The 16,887-nt window shown below is 38.5% G+C and overlaps 1 protein-coding gene across 1 annotated transcript; it reads right to left on the bottom strand.

Moving 5' to 3' along the window:
• Positions 1 to 723: 723 nt before the first annotated feature.
• On the bottom strand, positions 724 to 15,485 carry opn5 (opsin 5). The gene is made up of 7 exons (XM_034162700.1): positions 15,364 to 15,485; positions 13,172 to 13,320; positions 8,604 to 8,723; positions 4,589 to 4,759; positions 3,271 to 3,605; positions 2,921 to 3,165; positions 724 to 1,312 (listed from the first exon to the last, which is right to left on the bottom strand). The coding sequence occupies exons 2-7, from the start codon at positions 13,302 to 13,304 to the stop codon at positions 1,225 to 1,227; spliced, it is 1,092 nt and encodes a 363-aa protein (XP_034018591.1). The 5' UTR covers positions 13,305 to 13,320; positions 15,364 to 15,485; the 3' UTR covers positions 724 to 1,224.
• Between the last annotated feature and the right edge of the window lie 1,402 nt (positions 15,486 to 16,887).

Raw genomic sequence — 16,887 nt, 5'->3', positions numbered from 1 at the left:
ACTCCTGCCCCATGTTGTTTTCTTCCACCCACTAAACCAGCTGGTTCTAACTAGTTCAACTCTTCAGGCAGGTAGATCAGCTAAACTTTTACTCACTGAATCAAGGGTTTTTCCATCTCTGTCCTGGACTAAAACTAAGATCCAGGGTTTCACTGGCTTCCTGGACTTGGCCATCCGTTTTTATTGAAAGCGTCCAACTTGCTGAAAGATTCACTTATCTCAGTGGTGACATTCATGTCTTTGGGAGCTCAGCTTTTGAAACTAAGTGACATCTGGGAAGAACTTATGTAGCCATGAGGTTGCTGGACACCTATGTCCTTGCAGCCGAACAAAGGTCTAAATCTTTAGGATTCTGGTGCTTCCTGTCTTACTGGATGGTTGTTGAGACTCAGACATTAACCAGTGACCTAATGCACTGACTGGGTGTGTTTGCTGCTAGATCTCTACAGGTCTTCGTGAAGAATCCTTGGGAACGCCTGGAAACTTCGTGAGACTTTGAGGTGTACTACTTGCATTGTGAGGGAACATCAGCCATGTACCATTTCTCTGGGCATGAGCCAGCATGTAGATGCCTCACCATATGCAAAAAGGCCCACGTTTTAACTGACTGCAGCAGACAGTGGCTACTTTAGTCGGTGTGGATGATCCTGTTATCTGTCTGGGTGGCATATGCTTCCAGACCTGGTCTGACCTGACTGCCTCCATATTTCAAATAGTTTATTAGAAACTCATCCTTCATGAGTATCCATTTTCACCTTTGGTGTCATAAGCGTGCGCAGACTGCACATATATTACACATCTCTTAGTTTGAACAACGCATCCAACCTTTGACAAACATGTCTGTCCTCACTCACACACACACACGTCACACCTTGTGTACACATAGATGTCCATCGATGTGGTTTTATTAGTGTGTGTATTTATGCTCGTACGAGTATGGCTTCAGTAGTGCATGCAAAAACAATACTTCCTTCATATTTCAGTACTTACTGCACGTCCTTATTGATCTACGCGTCTTCAGACAGATGGCAGCATCATACCGCGACGCTAAAAACATGTTTAATGTCATCAGCATAAGCGCAACTATTTTTAGAGCAGCCGAAGGTGAATACGTTCTCTAAAGGTAGAAGGGCGCCCAGCAGAGGTCCTTCCTCCATCAAACTGCAACAGAAGGAAACAAAGAAAGCAGAGGAGACTTGTCCAGTGAGGCGCGGTAGGCGGGGATCACATGGTTGTATGCATCTCCTGCATCTTCATGCACGCTTCTGTGCCTGGTTGTGGACCCTCTAAGGAGTCACAGACGGTGCAGAACCTGCAGGAAATTACAAACGGCGTCAGATGTGTCGGAATTTCTCGACAGAGTAATGCTTATGCAAGTTAAAGTTAAAAGCTAGTTTCTGATATTAGCAAAGCAGAATGCATGTAAAATATACAGTGTAGAATCCGCAGGCAATTCAGTCTCGCAACTTGCAAGGTGTTTGCAAATGACCACATTTTGGACTGAAATTTGTCATTTTATTGCTGGATTTTCAAGAAACTAGCCAATGCACCTGCCAGTCGCATTTTCTTTCGCTCTTTCACTTATGCACATATACGCCATCTTGCTTCTACTGACTTTCATTCTCATTCTCGCCTCAATTTGCATGCTACTCTCACTACAGATCTGCAAATGAAGACTCCTCTCTTGACTTCTGAAGACAAACCATGAAGACTCCTGTCTGGTTCGTCAACAGCGTCCCCCACGCCCCTCCACTCCCCACCCCAATCACCATTTCAAACAAAAATGGGCTCAGAACTGATCCTTGATGCATTCCAACCTCCACCTTGAACCTGTCACTCCAACAACACACCTCCCAGCTGTCACACTGTCCTCATGCATATCCTGCACCACCCTCACATACTTACCTGCCACTTCAAACTTTCTCACACAATACTGCAACTCTCCTCTCTGCACCCTATTGGGAACGCTCGCTAAATACACAAACACACTTCTGCCATTCTGTATACATCTGCTTCAATATCCGAAAAGTAAACAGCACATCTTTCTTGGTATGAAACCACAATGCTGTTCTCAGGTGTTCACCTGTCATGTCAACTCAGCACAACTCTTTTCCATATCTTTTTCTGCAGCTGATAAACTTTTTGACACTGTAAGTTGTTGCAGCTCTACACATCACAGATTTGTCCTTACAGCAGAATATTTGGATTACTGTAAGTATTAAAAAAAAAATTAAATACAGTTGGGGAACGAGAGTAATACTCTGAGGGAGGGGAAAACGCATAATTTCCGAGAGGAAAACTGTAAATTTACAAGGGAGAAACTCATTTTCTGAGATTAAAATGAAAAATATACAAGAAACAAAAATGTATGAGATAGAAACTCAAATACTGCATTCTCTGAGAATACATTGTCATAAATTAGGCAGACCAAAAAACCCAGAGCATTTTTATTTTATTTTTTTAAATAAAAGAGCTGCATCGCTTCACTTCGTGGCAGTGGATGAACGATTGTGCACAATATAACCCCTTGAATATTCAAAATCTTTTTTTTGTTTATGTGAAAATACAGCAATATGGTTAAAAACAAACACTTTCAAGTAAAAATCCCAATGAAACATTTAGATTTGTCAGATGTTCTTGAGAATTCACATTAATGTGCAGTGTCACTTTTTTTTTTATTGAACCACGGATTCAAGGCCTTGGATCCTTTTTGATATAGGCTTTTTTCCCCACCTTTCCGTAGAAAACATGAAATTCCTTAGACATCATGTTGAGTTTATTTATTTATTTATTTTACTTCTAACCTGGGTAGAAAGTTTTTGTTCCTCCTCAGGTGGAGGAGGAACACCTGATAACATCTATGACTTACTCAAAAACTGTATACTATGACTCCTTTATAATAAAAGTGATAATACGATACCTTGACTTTCTATGTTTTTTGTGTTTCTTGAAGACTTCTGAACTGCCTGGTTTTCTACAGGGACTTTTAAGGTTAATGAGCTGGTAGATGATAGGATTGTACATCGCAGAAGACTTGGCCAATAAAGTGGGAACTACGGAAACAGGGATGGGCACTGAGTCTGGCTTGCCAAAAGCCGACACCACTGACACCAAGGCATAAGGCGTCCAGGCTAGCAAGAAGCCTGTGCAGATCAGCATGGCCACCTGAGGGCAGACAAAGTACAACTTCACTCTGTTTGAAGGAGCAAGTTGGAAAAATATATTTTCCTTCTTTGACCTCTAACAGTTTCCCTTCCACCCTATACCCACCTTTGTGAGTTTAAACTCCAGGGCTTGTCTGTTCTGGGCACGGGCATCAAAGTGCGAGATCTCCTGTGCAGACGACTTGACCTTGCAGATGATCATGACGTAAGAGAAGATGATGATACCAGCAGGAAGAATGAGGCAGAAGAAGAGGATGGACATGACAAAACTCTGACCAGACACAGATGCCTGTGCCAGCCACCAATCCAGGGTGCAGGAAGTCCCAAAGGGTTCTGGGGCGTAGTTACCCCAGCCGATCAGGGGCATGGTGGCCCAGAAGGCCGCGTATATCCACACAAAGGCCAGACACAGGAAGACATGATGCCGCTTCAGCCACAAGCCTGAAACACAATTAGAAAGACAAATAAGTGACAAAACTAAATAAACTTAGCCATAAAGTAAGTAACTGGATATTTATGTGTTGATTTGTGGGGTAGAGTCCGCCTACCAGACTAATTCCAGGAAAACTAATGAACCGATTTTCACAGAAAAATCAGATCCAAGGTCAGATCCAGGACACGTTTCACTTGCAACAACGTGATATTGGTTTTGAGTTTAAAAAAAAATTGTTTAGCATCGTCACCCTATATGACATCACAAAGAAATGAGTGAAATGAAAAAATGTTTACAATTTGAATTCTATTGATCACTATGATTATTCCAAAACTAATAAACCAGGTTTCATGAAACAGTGGAGGAATGGGCATGGACCATGACTCCATCAGTTAAATTCTGGTTCGGATGCAGTTGGAATGTCAACATTGAGAGAAACGTTTTTCTTTTATCTCTTTTGTTGCCGTTCTTGTCTTATGATATCACAAAGATATGATGAGTGTATCCGGGTGAAATCCAGATTGAAATGTGTTTCTACCAGCTTGGCTAGTGGCTGACCTGGTAAAGCAGTGGCTTCTCAAGAGAGGAATCTGGTGTTCAAACAACAACGGAAGGCCCAAAATATAAACCACTCCATTATAATCAGGGTGGGTTGCACTCTAATTTGTCATTTGTGTTATTCAACAAGTTATGGACTGGCTTTGACTGAATGGGGGAAGAGTTGGGCCAAGATAGAACATTCATTTGTAGAGTGGATTTGGATCTATGGTGGCATCAAGGATCGCCCCCCCAACAAATCAACATTGCGACAAAGATCATTCATGCCTCATTTTATTGAAGTTGGGGTTAATCTGGCTGAGACTCTGTATGCGCCACACCGAATGTGACTCTAGGTTAAGTCGCCCATTCTTCAAGTTGGCAGACTGGGTTGGTTCCAAACAGATGTTCACAAAATTTACTTGAAATCTGGAAATGCTAAATTGCAGCGTACCGTATTTGAGGTGACAGATCTTGAGGTAGCGGTCCAGGCTGACCAAAGTCATCGTGATGAGACTCCCACAGCCAAAGAAGAAGCCCGCCCAGCCGTAGTAGCGGCAGCCATACCAGCCAAACACCCAGCGGTGGCAGAAACTAGACACAAGAAAAAAGGGTTTTCCACCCACTAAAAGGACGAGGCAGGAATGATGGAGGTGGGGGAGAAAGGATAGGCCATGGGGGGGGAGTGCCACACAGGAAAGAGTCAAAATATAACATTAAGAGAACAAATGAAAGTACTGCGTCAAGTACCTAAGAGTCCTTACCTGAGTGTTACAATACAGTATGTTGGAATTTTCCAAATTTGTATTTGTCTTGTGTTAAAAACAGATTTGTAATTTTTATATAACAGCTATTTTTATTCTGTTGTATACTGTATATGTGCATTACCAACATCTATTAGGCACTTGACATTTACTTTAATATATATATTTGCACATTTAATATATATATATATATATATATATATATTAACAGGCACACAATCCATATGACAGCAGGCAAACTCAGAGAAGTCAATAATGACAATAAGGTTTGGATAGGAACACAAACATGGAAGCAAATGTGAGACCAGTATGGTAAGACTAAACAGTGCATGAAACAATCAAAGCGGAAATGAGCGTGCATGTAACTCAAAACCAGAGTGCACGTGAACTGGAACAATGCCACAGAAACAGACTACGGCCATCAAAATAAAAGCACTGATGGAAGTGAACAGAGACAAGTAGCGCCCAGTGTATGACATCACAAAGACACTTGTGGATGACCAATAAATAATAAAATGATGACAAAGTCTGATTAAACACAACCCAGTTTTTTCTTTTTTTTTTTCTTTTTTAGAAAAATCTCCAATCACCTAAAAGTAATGTAATTTTGAAAGTGAAAAACAAATATTAGTGATAGCATTGTGCTTTGTACCCACCGACAATTTAAGAAAAAATATTTTTGAAGATAAGCAAAGTGTTGTGGTTACACATACAGACCGAATGCTCACGCAGCAGACATGAACCTCAGTGCAAAAATCTCATTTCAATAATGGAGATCAGGGTTCTTAATATTATTTATGTTATGTGACCTCTTAATCTGCTGCTTTATTGAAACTGTATTCTGTGTTACAAAATTGTTGCATTTTTCATTACTGCATGATCCACTTTAAAAGACCATGCCATCTTTGTGAAATCACAAACTACTGTTTTAAATTATTTGTGGAACATTTTTTGTTCATTTTGTGTTTTTTTAATGTAGGAAAACCTCATTGTGTCCTGTTTGCCCGACAAACATTTCAGCAGGAGGATGATTTGTGAGGATTACAGCATTTATAATAACAACAACAACCCAGGGCGGGTTTGATTCAGAGACTGAAACAAAATCTTCACCTTCACCAAGAAAAGGAATTTTTACTCAACTTGTAATCATTGCACTTGCTGTGCAGCAACTTGGGGTACATTATGTTGTGATTTGTTGTTGTTTTAATAAATTCTATTAAACTGAATTATAATGCAAATTCTAAAAAAAATTATTGAAACTAAAAAGAAATTATTGCATTATATTTGTATAATATGGTGATGTCTACCGCACATTAATTAAAGATAAAGTATATACGTGTAGTGTAATACTGCTTGTAATGAATAGTTATGGCATAAAATATATAAATGTAGTGTAAATATACAGTCATAGGTCATAAAGCAGGTTAAATATTACAGCAAAGTCACACAAAGTATCCACAGTTTTTTGTTTTTTTTGGGGGGGTATATTATTCATTTCTTGTATTGAATACATTTAACAAGACAACTAGAAAAGAACACAAAAAGGAAGGGTACCAGGTAGGACCCCCTTAGTTCTTCAGACCATACGGTGCATCCGGAAAGTATTCACAGCGCTTCACTTTTTCCACATTTTGTTATGTTACAGCCTTATTCCAAAAAGGATGAAATTAATTTTGCCCCCTCAAAATTCTACACACAATACCTCATAATGACACTGTGAAAACCTTTTTTTGAGGTTTCTGCAAATTAATTTTTTTCAAAAAGTAAGAAATCACATGTACATAAGTATTCACAGACTTTACCACAAAGCTTAAAATTGAGCTCAGGTACCTCCTGTTTCCACTGATCATCCTTGAGATGTTTCTACAGCTTAATTAGAGTCCACCTGGAGTAAATTTAGTTGATTGGATATGATTTGGAAAGACACACACCTGTCTACATATAAGGTCCCACAGTTGGCAGCGTACTGTATGTCAGAGCTCAAACCAAGCATGAAGTCAAAGGAGCTATCTGTAGACCTCAGACAGGGTTGTCTCGAGGCACAAATCTGGAGAAGGATACAGAAACATTTCTGCTTCTTTGAAGGTCCCAATGAGCACAGTGGCCTCCATCATCTGTAAATGGAAGAAGTTCAGATTCACCAGGACTCTTCCTAGAGCTGGCCACCCGTCTAAACTGAGCGATCGGGGAGAAGGGCCTTAGTCAGGGAGGTGACCAAGAACCCGATGGTCACTCTGACAGAGCTCCAGCATTCCTCTGTGGAGAGAGGAGAACCTTCCAGAAGGACAACCATCTCTGCAGAAATCTACCAATCAGGCCTGTATGGTAGAGTGGCCAGACAGAAGCCACTCCTTAATAAAAGGCCCATGAGAGCCCACCTGGAGTTTGCCAAAAGACACCTTAAGGACCCTTAGACCATGAGTGACAAAACCTTCTGGTCTGATGAGACAAAGATTGAACTCTTTGGCATGAATGCCAGGTGTCATGTTTAGAGGAAACCTAAGGCACCATCCCTACAGTGAAGCATGGCGATGGCACCATCATGATGTGGGGATGTTTTTCAGCAGCAGGAACTGGGAGACTAGTCAGGATTGAGGGAAAGATGAATGCAACAATGTACAGAGACATCCTGGATGAAAACCTGCTCCAGAGCGCTCTTGACCTCAGATTGGGGCAACAGTTCATCTTTCAGTAGGACAATGACCCTAAGCACACAGCCAAGATATCAAAGTAGTGGCTTCAGGACAACTCTGTGAATATCCTTGAGTGGCCCACCCAGAGCCCAGACCTGAATCTGACTGAACATCTCTGGAGAGATCTGAAAATGGCTGTGCACCAACACTCCCCATCCAACCTGATGGAGCTTGACAGGTGCTGCAAAGAGGAATGGGCAAAACTTCTTGGTAGACTTCAGGCTGTAATTGCTGCCAAAGGTGCATCAATAAAGTATTGAGCAAATGGTGTGAATACTTAGGTACATGTGAGTTCTTAGTTTTTGTGTTTGTTTGTTTGACTACATTTGCAAAAACTCATCATTATGGGGTGTTGTGAGTAGAATTTTGAGGGGAAAAAAAAATGAATTTACTCCATTTTGGAATAAAGGTGTAACATAACAAAATGTGGGAAAAGTGAAGTGCTGTGAATACTTTCCAGATGCGCATTAGATTCATCAAGGTGTTGGAAACATTCCTGACCTGAAATACTCAGACCAGCCCGTCTGGCACCAAAAACCATGTCACGTTCAAAGTCACTTAAATCCCCTTTCTTCTCCATTCTGATGCTCAGTTTGAACTTCAACAAGTCATCTTCAGCGTGTGTTGATGCCTGAATGCACTGAGTTGCTGCCATGTGACTGTCTGATTAGCTATTTGTGTTAACAAGCAATTGAACAGGTGTATCTAATAAAGTGGCCTGGGATTGTAAACACTACAGATTATGTATTGCTATTCTGCAGCTCACATTTTTTGTTGAGGGTTTTGTATATGTATTGTTTATTTGTGTAGAAACAACAACCACCTGTTCATTGAAATAATCGGTCTTGCGTGATACACCTTATATGCTGATGATAGATATTTATAAGATGCCAGACACAAGCTGAGAAAAGCTGAATCTTAAAAACCTTTTTGTAATCACAGCCACTGTTTGCATACAAATGTTTCATGCTTACGAAAGATACATTTTACACAAGTTTGTTGGTATATTTACCTGAAATGCCAAAGTCAAAAATGGCTAAATTAAGAGTCATCAGCTCTGGTGGCTTCAACTTGGTCTTTTGTCTGCTGCCCACATAAATGACAAAGCCATTCCCTACTGCAGACAGGATACCTGTTAAACAAGAACAACAAAACTTGGAAAAACTGCCTATACCCCTGGCAAAAATTATGGAATCACTGGCCTCGGAGGATGTTCATTCAGTTATTTAATTTTGTAGAAAAAAAGCAGATCACAGACATGACACAAAACTAAAGTCATTTCAAATGGCAACTTTCTGGCTTTAAGAAACACTATAAGAAATCAGGAAAAAAATTGTGGCATTCAGTAATGGTTACTTTTTTAGACCAAACGGAGGGAAAAAAATATGGAATCACTCAATTCTGAGGAAAAAATTCTGGAATCATGAAAAACAAAAGAATGCTCCAACACATCACTAGTATTTTGTTGCACCACCTCTGGCTTTTATAACAGCTTGCAGTCTCTGAGGCATGGACTTAATGAGTGACAAACAGTACTCTTCTTCAATCTGGCTCCAACTTTCTTTGATTGCTGTTGCCAGATCAGCTTTGCAGGTTGGAGCCTTGTCATGGACCATTTTCTTCAACTTCCAAAGATTTTCAACTGGATTAAGATCCGGACTATTTGACATTGACCCTATGTGTCTTTTTGCAAGGAATGTTTTCACAGTTTTTGCTCTATGGCAAGATGCATTATCATCTTGAAAAATGATTTCATCATCCCCAAACATCCTTTCAATTGATGGGATAAGAAAAGTGTCCAAAATATCAACGTAATCTTGTGCATTTATTGATGATGTAATGACAGCCATCTCCCCAGTGCCTTTACCTGACATGCAGCCCCATATCATCAATGACTGGAAATTTACATGTTCTCTTCAGGCAGTCATCTTTATAAATCTCATTGGAACGGCACCAAACAAAAGTTCCAGCATCATCACCTTGCCCAATGCAGATTTGAGATTCATCACTGAATATGACTTTCATCGAGTCATCCACAGTCCACGATTGCTTTTCCTTAGCCCATTGTAACCTTGTTTTTTTTCTGTTTAGGTGTTAATGATGGCTTTCGTTTAGCTTTTCTGTATGTAAATCCAATTTCCTTTAGGCGGTTTCTTACAGTTCGGTCACAGACGTTGACTCCAGTTTCCTCCCATTCGTTCATTTGTTTTGTTGTGTATTTTTGATTTTTGAGACATATTGCTTTAAGTTTTCTGTCTTGATGCTTTGATGTCTTCCTTGGTCTACCAGTATGTTTGCCTTTAATAACCTTCCCATGTTGTTTGTATTTGGTCCAGAATTTAGACACAACTGACTGTGAACAACCAACATCTTTCGCAACATTGCGTGATGATTTACTCTTTTAAGAGTTTGATAATCCTCTCCTTTGTTTCAATTGACATCTCTCGTGTTGGAGCCATGATTCATGTCAGTCCACTTGGTGCAACAGCTCTCCAAGGTGTGATCACTCCTTTTTAGATGCAGACTAACGAGCAGATCTGATTTGATGCAGGTGTTAGTTTTGGGGATGAAAATTTACAGGGTAATTCCATAATTTTTTCCTCAGAATTGAGTGATTCCATATTTTTTTCCCCTCTGCTTTGTCTAAAAAAGTAACCATTACTGACTGCCACAATTTTTTTTCCTGATTTCTTATAGTGTTTCTTAAAGCCAGAAAGTTGCCATTTGAAATGACTTTAGTTTTGTGTCATGTCTGTGATCTGCTTTTTTTCTACAAAATTAAACAACTGAATGAACATCCTCCGAGGCCGGTGATTCCATAATTATTGCCAGGGGTTGTAGTATCTCAATTTGTACATTACAGAAGCCTGGTGAGGCATTTTGGGCACTGGGTGAATGGGAAATAAGGATAGTGACTTTTATTTTATTTATTGTTTTCCTCTGTATGTCACTGCATCAGATTTGAAATTAAACAATGACAATGTATTTATAGTTAGGAGTATAATAATACATCAGCTCCACAATTCGATACATAACACATAATTACATCTGTTCCCAACAGATATGTAGAATGTCATCTGTGGTGAATGTTTAACTTTAAAGAACAGTTATTATGAAGTATAAATTATAATCTTTAATGTTATCCATTTCCTGCGTGTATAATTTATAAATGTTGTATGATTCATTTGCAAGAGGATGCTGACTTTTCATAGTATCATGAGCAAAATTTCTAATTTGATACAGACTTTACAATTTAATTATCTTGATTTGTGATGCACTGTTACAGCCCTATTTATAGTGTAGCCTTTCATATTTTGTCAGGATTCTGCCTGACAGCAGACTGTCGTGGTTGGAGCTGAGAACACCTGTTACTCATCAGCGCTGCCACTATTTACCAGGAACTCATGTCACATCAGATTGTTGAATTATTTCCAATGTGATCCATGTCCCCGTGCTCCATGACAGGATAACAAGTTTTCCAAGCTCCAGCAAGAATCGTGCTCTTCGGGAACTCCGGACATCATTCTTCACTGCTCAAGCCCAGGACAGCCAGGTAAGGAAGATGCTGCATAAATTCCTTCTTTATTTAAAATATCTCACAGCCAAACAAAGTCCAGATCATCCCATGGTCCACTGTCTGTTTAATGCTGTTGCTGCTGGACCTAATTCTCTGTTATTCGCAGTCTCATCTTTTGTCTTTTCTTCTCACTCTGTAAGAAGAAGCCCTCTCCACCAGATGGCACCATGGACCTTCGCACTTGACTGTATTTCACTTTGTATTATTTGTACATTAAATATCTTGTTTTTGCCAACATCTGCTCTGTATCAGTTTGGTTTGTGGTTAGCTGTCTGGAGGGACTAACGTATTTAGCAATTTGCACATTAACCATCATAGCCAATTTTTTTTTTAATAACCATAGGTTTTCATAGGCCATAAGTAATTGGACAATTGATTGATAAGCAATTGAGAAAATACACCAATCGGGCATGTAGCAGAAACTTTACAACTGGCCAAACCAGCAACTGACAAAAACTGTCGCTGTCCAAATACTTGTGGACCAAGTATGAGTGACTCAAATAATTTTGCATCAAGTTTAGAATATAATGAGGCAATTCCACAACTGATTCCTATCCAAAAGTGGGTGCAACAAACAACCAGTAAGGGCTGCTAAAGGGCTGTAGCCTGAGATCCTTCCATAGAGTCCATCTGTGGTTTTCAATCATCTTGTTGCTCAGGCAACCCGGCCAATCTGCATCTCAATACAGTTTTCTTTTTAAATTATTAAGGTTGTATTTCACTCCTTTCCATTCTCTTCCTTTCATTTATACAAAATAACATTTTAATTAGCTTTGGTTTAATTGGATGCAGTACTTTAAATAATTGGAAGTAAATTCCATTTTCCAAAACAAACACTTTCATGCATCAATTATCTTCCTTGTTGTTGTTTCTTAAACGCACAGTGCAGTAGAACACATGCAACAGAGCAAAATATTAATATTGATTAAATGATTAATATTTGGTTCAAACTCGTGGCCCTGTTCGTTTATGCATGGCTTCAAAGAAATTGTCAACAATTTGTCAATTGCTTTGAAAACAGAAGGTTATAATCTCCAATCATTCATTCATTTCCGGTGGTTTATCCAGATCAAGGTCACAGTGGTAGCAGACTAAGCAGCTCATCCCACACTTCCCAAACCTCAGCCAAGTTCTCTAACACTTCTTGAGGGATTCTGAGGTGTTCCCAAGCAAACTCAGAGAGATAATGCTTCCACTGTGTCTTGGGTCTCCCTCTTGGACATGGACGGGAGATGACCAGGGGACATCCTCTCCAGATGCCTGAACCACCTCAACTGGCTCCTTTCAGTGCGAAGGAGCAGCGGCTCTACTCAGAGTCCCTCTTGAATATTTGAGCTTCTAACACTGTCCCCGAGTGTAAACCCAATGGAAAAACAATTTCTGTAGCTTGTATCCGCGACCTTGTTCTTTTGGTGATTACCCAACGTTCATGACCATAGTTGAGGGTAAGAGCGTGAAGCTCAGCTCTTTCTTCACCACCAGAGTCTGCTGCAATTTGTGTCAAATTAACATGCAGGTAGATACGCTGTCCACACTGGCGACCCAGAGTGAAAAGTGAAGTCAAAAGATCAACTGGTCACCATGACTTCCTGATAACCGAGCTGTTGAGTATCTGATGAGAGATACATAATTCCCTCTTTGCTGAATAACCCAATTACAGGCCAAATTATACACACACAGACACGTGTGGAAACCCACAATGAACTACACTAGTTCTCATTTAGATGCACTCGTGATGTACTGAACCAAGAATGCAATAATTTTCCAATAAGTTGTGAGAAAGTAGAAAATAACTACAAACCAATGAAGGAACAGAAACTGATCCACAATTGTTTATAACACGCCACAAACTGCTTAACACTTCTATATATTTTGTTTGTTTGTTTGTTATGATGAAATACACTGCGCCCAAGAACAGTCTTGTTTCATTTTGATTGACACATCTTGAAACATTTGTAAAAAAAAAAAGGAAAATAAAACACTTTTCAGAATAAATGACTGACCTATGACACCGATGTAACAACCTGCAACAATGTCGGCCTCCCTCGACAGTTTGGAGGTGAAAGGGTCATCACTGAGGAGATAATGGGGGATGTAGGAATGACGAGGCCATGTCCCGTTGTCCGTTGATGCCATTTCAGTGTGAATTCTTCTGTGAAGGTCAGCAAAGGTGAAGGCAGATATGTTAATACAGGATTGTTCATAAAAACTCTGTAGTAACAAAGCATCGAGATAATTGGGGGTACCTCATTGACATCAGAGGTCATTTGTTAGCTCCAACAAAGCAGAAGTCTAAACAGAAAACCATGTTTTAATATCTCATGTAGTTCCTGAAATATGTTAATGTATTTTAGACTATAACTGTGATGTCGTTTTTGACTTCAGACTTAGACCTATGACTCTGACAGGAACATTGTAGCGAGAGGACAGCCCACTGAGTTTATCCACCAAGCTTGATGGAAGTTACAAAAACCTATATTCACAAGGCTAACCGTGTGGTAGCTAGCTACCATGGTCTACTCGCCAAGATGTCAACAGCAGCAGCAGCAGCTCTCATACTAGCAATGCCACATCAGCTAATTTTTATAAAATTCTACCCTGGGCAAACAAAGTTCTCTTAAATAAACTGTTGCATTAATTTGACGTGAAACATAAGTAAAGTAATTGAAACTGATGATTAAAAACATACAGAGGTCATGCTAAGTAAGAGAGCCAGTGCTAGCTTATGTTTTTGGGAACTTTCCGCTAGTCCTAGGGTGATATGTCCCAGTATTAAAGAGAGCCTGCTGAAGTTCTTTTTACATTTATGGTAGACTATACAGTAGTGTTCAGAATAATAGTAGTGCTGTGTGACTAAAAAGATGAATCCAGGTTTTGAGTATATTTCTTATTGTTACATGGGAAACAAGGTACCAGTAGATTCTCACAAATCCAACAAGACCAAGCATTCATGATATGCACACTCTTAAGGCTATGAAATTGGGCTATTAGTTTAAAAAAAAAAAAAAAAAAAAAAAAAAAAAAAAGGGGGTGTTCACAATAATAGAATCTGCTGTTGACGCTACAAATTCAAAACTTTTATGTTCAAACTGCTTTTTTAGCAATCCTGTGAATCACTAAACTAGTATTTAATTGTATAACCACAGTTTTTCATGATTTCTTCACATCTGCGAGGGATTAATTTTGTTGGTTTGGAACCAAGATCTTTTTAGTCACCTAGCACTACTGTTATTCTGAACACTACTATATGTTGCACTAAAGTAGGTTAAGTAATGTTACAAAAGTGTGACAATGTTAAAAACCCATTTAATTATGGCGAATTACCATTATTTGCTGATTTTTAATTTAACAGATTTATAGACAACAGTACAATTCATGGTGATTAATGGCGAATGTCAACAGAATCATCTGTCTGATTTTTGTAAATTGAACAAAACTGGATCTGGTTTATTAGCTATTTGAAAGTATTTTATTCTTCTCTAGGAAAATATGGGGATGATCCACTTTATATTATCTAATAGTGTATATTACAACCCAAAACTGATTTTAAAGTTCACAAATAAATGTCCATTTCAAATGGCTAACAAACCAGATCCAGTTTTGTTCAATTTACAAAAATAAAACCTATGATTCTGTTGACAAACACCATTAATCACCTTTACTTGTACTGTTGTCTATAAATAATGGTAAGTCGCCATAATTAAATGGGTATTTTTAATTGCCACACTTTTGTAACTTTACTTAACCTACTTTAGTGCATACGTAGCCTACTGTAAATGTAAATACGACTTCAACATGCTCTCCTTAATAGTAAGACTAGTGGACCCTAGATAGTAGTGGGAAGTTCCCACATTGGATGCTTACAACTTCGCAAGTCTTTTCTCCATGAAACAACAATAACTGGATCACAACGTGTACGGTTATGAATTTAGAGGGGTGGCAAAGTAAATACTTTAAAATATTAACACGTTTTCTGCTACGTTCATAGTCAATTTTTAAAACAGCCTTCTCTATAAAACATGACAGGATTAGAGATGTCATCTTCCTCTTGTAATCTAATATCTATTGCTGATGAACACATTTACAAAAACACAACATTGTACAAATGCATATCTGAAACTCTTAAGTGCATTAATGTGTGGTTGACTTTCACAAGCCGCAAGTAGTTATGGTGAAGATTCAGTTCATGACTCACCCTGTTTCTCATCAGTCAGCAGACATTTGGACAGCAATTTGAATTAAAACAAAGTAAATCTAACAAACAGAAGAGAAACAAACTGTGATAGTCCAGGTTTTCTAGTCCAAGCTCCTCTGACAGATCACTGCTAAAACAGAACCAAAGCAAAAAAAAAAAAAGGTTATATACAGTCTGTCATTGTCAAGTCAAGCGAAATAAATCACAACTTCCTGGAAGAGTTGTCAAAATAAATATCTACAAAGCTCCAATTCTTTTGTAACAGGTGTGGGACTCCAGTGTATTCAGAAAATGACACTACAATTTTGCCAAATGAAAACAGTATTTGTATGTGACGTTTTAACTACAAAAGCACAATTTTAAATGATTAGGGAAAATTTTTTTTAAATAAAATCACATTGTTACTGAAAACATATTTTAAGATTGCCGAGTTCTCCAAACGTGTCATGTGTTCTTTTTTAATTTACATATTTTTCTTTTAAAATCAGCTCAACATTTTAAACAACACTTATCCATAACTATGTTGGTGGTAAATCATGCAAATTCACCTGCAGCCTACGATTAAAAACAAATTTAAGACAATCAATTAATAATTCTAACTTTGGTGCTCAAAGATGATCTGCTACATTAATATTTTTGGTCTTATTCAGATTCCATCTTTTCCGTGCCACTTCTAACTGAATATTTATCATTTTGTCATGAAAAAGTCGGCAGAATTTTATTTAAAATCAGACATAAGGGAGGGAAGTGGGAGATTAAGAATTTACACCCATTTTCAACCATTAATTCTGGTCAGTCGGGAAAGATCTTGGCTGATGAGCAACAGCAATGTTGGTTGGCATTCTCTAGAATTCTCAGTGGAAAAAAGGTAACTCAGAAAATATTTTTGAAATCCATAAAATGTATTTACAGTATGTTTAAAACACACACACAAAAAAAACCTCGAGAAATTGCAGTGGTGCCTGTACACAATTTTAACAAGTTTAAAGCGTTTCAGAGATGGAGCATGCTTTTATTTTGAAGGTAAATACTCCATTTCCTTTCTTTGTCTGGCTTGACTGCAGCTGTGCTCTGAAGACAGACTGAAATCAAATTGCTCTGGGAGCCACAGTGAAGTGTATGACAAAGTGTTAAAGGGGTCATATTTCGTTTTGAAGTAAAATATGTTTTGATATAAAAGATCCCCAAACTAATTTTTTTACCTTATTAGTTACATTACTTATTAGTTACATGTCGCTGTTGTTAACTGTATAAACTAAAAAAAAAAAGTAACTTTTTTTTAATTTTATCAAAATTTTACACTATGCATATGAAAAAACCCCCCAAAAAGAATTAAGAACAAGAAGTGTACATAATACAGTTTACTGTTACTTTTACCAGTAATACAGAGGATTATACAAATTCCAGCCGTCGAGGCAAAATATGTTCTCCATTTCTCCCAGATTCTGTCAAACTTGTCCATTTGAAGTCTCTTATGAAATGTAATGCGTTCCATGACAAATATTGAATACACAAGATTGTGCC

This window comes from Thalassophryne amazonica, chromosome 21, assembly GCF_902500255.1.
Source record: "Thalassophryne amazonica chromosome 21, fThaAma1.1, whole genome shotgun sequence".
Taxonomy (NCBI): Eukaryota; Metazoa; Chordata; class Actinopteri; order Batrachoidiformes; family Batrachoididae; genus Thalassophryne; species Thalassophryne amazonica.
This window is presented reverse-complemented; position numbering and strand designations above follow the sequence as displayed.

Excerpts from the sequence above, each read along its gene's own strand:
- opn5 (XM_034162700.1), bottom strand. The coding sequence starts at position 13,304 with ATGGCATCAACGGACAACGGGACATGGCCTCGTCATTCCTACATCCCC. Across the intron at positions 4,760-8,603 it reads TTTTGACTTTGGCATTTCAG|TGGGTGGAAAACCCTTTTTT; the intron begins GTAAATATACCA and ends TCGTCCTTTTAG. Across the intron at positions 3,166-3,270 it reads TGGAGTTTAAACTCACAAAG|GTGGCCATGCTGATCTGCAC; the intron begins GTGGGTATAGGG and ends GTCTGCCCTCAG.